The sequence below is a fragment of the Macaca mulatta genome, chromosome 9 (genome assembly GCF_049350105.2).
Source record: "Macaca mulatta isolate MMU2019108-1 chromosome 9, T2T-MMU8v2.0, whole genome shotgun sequence".
Classification (NCBI taxonomy): domain Eukaryota; kingdom Metazoa; phylum Chordata; class Mammalia; order Primates; family Cercopithecidae; genus Macaca; species Macaca mulatta.
The window spans coordinates 105,163,040-105,168,529 of NC_133414.1; the positions used below are offsets into that span (position 1 = coordinate 105,163,040).

The 5,490-nt window shown below is 45.7% G+C and overlaps 1 protein-coding gene across 1 annotated transcript; it reads right to left on the reverse strand.

Annotated features, from left to right (window-relative positions):
* Positions 1–1,945: 1,945 nt before the first annotated feature.
* On the reverse strand, positions 1,946–5,147 carry LOC699639 (X-ray repair cross-complementing protein 6-like). Its single transcript, XM_015147717.3, is given in 5 exon segments — positions 1,946–2,445; positions 2,774–3,218; positions 3,556–3,646; positions 3,648–4,205; positions 4,851–5,147. Coding segments are annotated over 5 exon segments (1,839 nt in total). The 5' UTR covers positions 5,096–5,147.
* Positions 5,148–5,490: the final 343 nt, after the last annotated feature.

Below are 5,490 nucleotides of genomic sequence, written 5' to 3' on the forward strand. Positions count from 1 at the left end.
TCCACCTCCTCCCACTGTGAGGGAGCTGGATCAGGAACCACTGCTGGTGAATGCGGAGGAGAAGCAGCAGAGACTTCTCCCCCATGGATGAGTGTGCCAGGGCGGCAGTGACAAAGTACAACACATGGATAGACTTACACAACAGAAATTGATTCTCTCACATTCAGGGGGCTGGAAGCCTGAGACCAAGCTGTTGGCGGGGCTGTGCTGCCTCTGAGGCACTAAGGAAAAATCTGTTCCAAGCCACACTCCTGGCTTCTGGTAGTTCCTGGGTAGTGGAGGCACTGCTCCCATCTTCACGTAGTGCTCTCCCCATGTGCACACCTGTCTCCAAATTCCCCCTTTTCAGAAGACACCAGTCATGCTGGATGAGGGGCCCACTCTACTCCAGTATGATCTCATCTTAATCACTTACGTCTACAACAACCGTGTTTCCGAAGGTCACATTCTGAGGTACTGGGGTTAGGAATTACATCTATAAATTTTGGGGGGACACAAACCCACAACAGACCCCATGTTTGGAAAGTAGTTTCAGTGTCCCTAGCCAAGCAGGAGGATCTGAATCATGCTGGCTGCTCATGGATGCTCCTTGGTGATAGATTCTTTCCTTGTAGATATCTGTCTCCTGGAGGGTCTCCAGACCCTTCTAATACCTGGAAGAGGTAGGGATGAGGGAGCCCCTCAGAACCCCAGCTGGACCAAGGTCCCCAAGCAGGACTTAGATAAGAGGACTTAATGTGTCAAGGCAATGGCAGTGGGGAAGTTAGCCCACAGCCAAGAATCCATGTGACCTAAACCCAAATAGAGAAAAAAGTAAAAAGGAGGAAGGAAGGTTGGAGATTGGGGGTGAGGTGTGGACAAAAAAGGACAGTTGTGCCCTGGCACACTCTGCAAAGGAAGCCCTGTGGGCTGCAGAAAATATTTTTGCACCCACACTAGTTAAATAGATTGGGGCTTCCCAAAGTGGATTCTGTGGAGTACCAGTTCTATGACAGATTAAATAGGTATTACATGAAGAAAGGGTTCCATAGCAAAATAAGTATGGGAAGCAATGCTAAACTGGATTTTAATTTCGACAGCAAAGTTTTCAGAACCTTTAATATGTTAATATGGATTGTGCCTCTTCAAGAAGAGTGAATAGTAATTGGCATTCATCCACGTGATTGGATCACAGAACCTTTTTTCTCAGGAGCATCTGGCAGGGTGCATTTGAGAAATGTTGAACCGGGTGATGGATGAGCCCATTGTGAACAAAACCACAGAGCTGGTGGATGCTATAGATGATATGGCATAATATGAATATTAGATATTAGAAATTCCCAATTGACATTATCACCATATGTTCCACCTTCCCTAGATCTTCCGTCGGTTGCTATCATTGGATTCCCTTGGTTTGAGAAACATTTCTTGACGTTTATACTATTTCTTGGGAATAACTGATAAAATCGTCAACCTCGATGACACAAGTTAGCAAAGTCATTCTACGTAAAGCCACAAGCCTAGCACCAGCTATAGACATATATAGACACTTTCCCAACCCAGCCCTCCCTAGCAGGCTCCCACCTACTCATCTAAGGTGTTGTGGGCCCCCAGAAACCTGCTTAAACCAACATGGAGCAAAAACCATCATTACAGGACCCTAGAAAAGCCTCCCAGCTGCCTGTGATAAGGCATACTGAACAGACAAAAGGCCTGAGGCTCATTTTCTTTTCACTTTTTTTTTTAATAGTACAAACTTAGGACTCTTTATTCAGGCTGTAAAGTAAGGACAGCAAAGTGGGAGGGCTACACCATCACCATGCCAACAGAAAGTCTCAAAAACTTAAAGTCCCTCGACTTCTGTTGGGCGGACTCTTCCTAGCTCAGAAGAAACACATTTTAACTGTCTGAAAACAAGGCCAGGCAGCCTGGGCACGGTGTGGAAGGGTGGCTGCATGGCCTCTGGTCAGTCCTGGAAGTGCCTGGTGAGGGCTTCCAGCAGCTCCTGCTTCTTTAGCGTGCTCTTCAGCCCGTCCACCTCGCAGGCCTCTTTCAGCATGGGCACAGTGAACTTGCCCAGCGTGCCCTTGCTGATGTGGGTCTTCAGCTCCTCTTCTCAATACTCCACCTTGGGCCTTTTGCTTCCAGAACCTTCGTTATGGTGCTTTCTCTTGGTAACTTTCCCTTCAGGATTGTAATCTGGTAGGTAAACAAGCTCCTTAAACTCATCCACCAGGGATCCCAGTCTTTTATTCATTGCTTCAACCTTGGGCAATATCAGGTCCACTGCTTATTCAGCCTCCATCAAATCCAAGGCCAAGGCCTCCAGGTTCCTGAAGTACTGCTGCAGCACGGGATTCTCAAAGCTGCCACGTCTGTATGTGAAGCGGAGATTCTGAATGATAACCTTCATCTTGTCTATCTGCTCTGGAGTTGCCATGACCTTTTCAGTAAAGGGCATCTTCACCAGGCACAGCGGCTCACGCCTGTAATCCCAGCACTTTGGGAGGCCGAGGCGGGCAGATCATCTGAGGTCAGGAGTTCAAGACCAGCCTGGCCAACATGGTGAAACCCTGTCTACTAAAAACACAAAAAAATAGCTGGGCATGGTGGTAGGCATCTGTAATCCCAGATACTCGGGAGGCTGAGGCAGGAGTATCGCTTGAACCCGGGAGGCAGAGGTTGCAGTGAGCCGAGACCACACCATTGCACTCCAGCCTGGGTGACAAGAGTAAAACTCCGTCTCAAAAACAAACAAACAAACAAACAAATAAATAAATAAAGGGCATGTTCATTTTATCATCAGCAAAGGGTAAAAAGACCAGCTGGAAGCCTGGAGGAGTCACCTGAATTTTCTGGTCATCCAAATCCTCTTCCTGTGGCACCAAAGCCACAAAATAACGGGGAATGTTCCTGCGGGGTATGTATCTGCGCAATGCTATGACCTCCTTCTCCAGACACATGATGAGCAGAGTGCTGAACAGGGTTGAGCTCCCAATCAGCAGCGACTCCTCAGGGTACATGAACAGGGAGGGCCTCAGGTAATGGTGCTTCTTCAGCATTACCAAGGGCTTGAAACCCATGAGCATCAAACCTGGATCATCAAACCATTTTAGCTCTTCTGTTTCCTCTTTTTCCAGTATAATCTGTTGACTTCCATAGATCTGAGACTTCTTGGTATCGCTAAGCAGAAGCAAACTGCATGTATTTGTGTTAAATGTCCAGGTCTTGGTTTGTTTCTTTTTTTCTTTTCTTTTTCTTTTTTTTTCTTTTTTTTGAGACAGAGTTTTGCTCTTGTCACCCAGGCTGGAGTGCAGTGCCCAATCTCGGCTCACCGCAACCCCCGCGTCCTGGATTCAAGCGATTCTCCTGCCTCAGCATCCCAAGTAGCTGGGATTACAGGCTTGCACCACCACGACTGGCTAATTTTGTATTCTTTTAGTAAAGACGGGGTTTCTCCATGTTGATCAGGCTGGTTCGAATTCCCAACCTCAGGTGATCTGCCCGCCTCAGCCTCCCAAAGTGCTGGGATTACAGGCGTGAGCCAACACACCTGGCCTGGGTCTTGGTTTTCACTGGTTCATTTGTTTCCTGATAAAGCTTTATTGCAGAAGACTTGAGAGCCTTCTGGAGCAGATTACAAATGCCCACAGAGATCACTATGTCTGTTGAGCTTCAGCTTTAACCTGCTGAGTGCTTGCTTCCTGGTCTCCTTGGCACGAACCTTCCGCAACAGGTCTTCTAGCTTGCTGGATTCCTCAAAGTGAACCCTGAGGTCCTCATCCTCGGCTATGTTGATGGTATCTCTGTAGAACCAGGATATGTCAAAGCCCCCAGGTTTCTTCAGGTGCGTCAAGTCAAGGAAGATGCCTGTATCTCGGAGATCACCGGCTTCAGTCCTGGCCCAGCTGGCTTTAGAACTGTCATTGCCATGGGGGTTGTCTTCACTGGTGAACAGCATGATCCTCGTATGACTCATCTTGAACTGGAAATCACTAAAGTGGCTGGCACAGACCCACAGCACTTCACCGAGTGAGTAGTCAGATCCGTGGCCCATCAGGTCTTGGAAACGTTTTTGTCTCTGCTGCCCCTTAAACTGGTCAAGCTCTAGAATTTGTTTTGCACTTGGATTATCCAACTCCTGTAAGATGTAAATATTTTTAAAATTCACTGAATTTTTGTCTTTCTCGCTACCATAGAACACCCCTGCCAAGAGATCTCGATCACTGCTTATGATCTCATTGCTTATGATCTCACTACTTATGATCTCACTGCTTATGATCTCACTGTTTATGATCTCACTGCTTATCATCTGTTTATGATCTCACTGCTTATGATCTCACTGCTTATCATCTCACTGCTTATGATCTCACTGTTTATGATCTCACTATTTATGATCTCACTGCTTATCATCTCACTGCTTATCATCTCACTGTTTATGATCTCACTGTTTATGATCTCACTGCTTATCATCTCACTGCTTATCATCTCACTGCTTATCATCTCACTGCTTATGATCTCACTGTTTATGATCTCACTGCTTATGATCTCACTGTTTATGATCTCAGTGCTTATGATCTCAGTTTATGATCTCACTGCTTATGATCTCACTGTTTATGATCTCACTGTTTATCATCTCACTGCTTATGATCTCACTGTTTATGATCTCACTGCTTATGATCTCACTGCTTATGATCTCACTGTTTATGATCTCACTGTTTATGATCTCACTGCTTATCATCTCACTGCTTATGATCTCACTGCTTATGATCTCACTGTTTATCATCTGCTTATGATCTCACTGTTTATGATCTCACTGCTTATGATCTCAGTTTATGATCTCACTGCTTATGATCTGTTTATGATCTTACTGCTTATGATCTTTCTTACTGCTTATGATCTTACTGATGTACACACTTTGGATACACTGGATGCTCATGTCAAAAGGAGTCAAATCTTCACTCTGAGATTCAAACATAGCCCTGGAGTCATCAACCAAAAAAATCAAACTATGTCTTCCTGAATATTTATGGTCTCCACTTGCTTCAAGGTTCTCTTCTTGTTCTTCTCCTTCTTCATCGCCCTCAGTTTTGTAATACGACTCCCACCCTGACATGTTGGCTACTGTTCACTTTGGCACAGGGAAGTGACCAACTTGGACAGAAGACAAGAATCTCTTTTCACTTTTAACCGAAAATAGGTCATGCATTTGAGTTCCCTGCCCTCCCCCCCGCCAAAAAACAAAACAAACAAAAAAAAAAACCTGGGGACAGGTAGTTTATTTGGGTGGTGATCCTAGGAAGCCCAAATGAAGAAGTAGGGAAATTGAGACCGAGAAATAAGAAAAGTCAATAATGGGTACATTAATGAGCAGGGCTCTTGTGGCAGTTGAGGTTTAGTCTTACCGGGGAACCTCTGGGAATTCATGTGGAACACGTCTTGAAATTGTGCCACCAGAGGATGGGGTGGCTGGAGCATTTGGCTACACACTCACCTCCCCCGTCGGCTGAA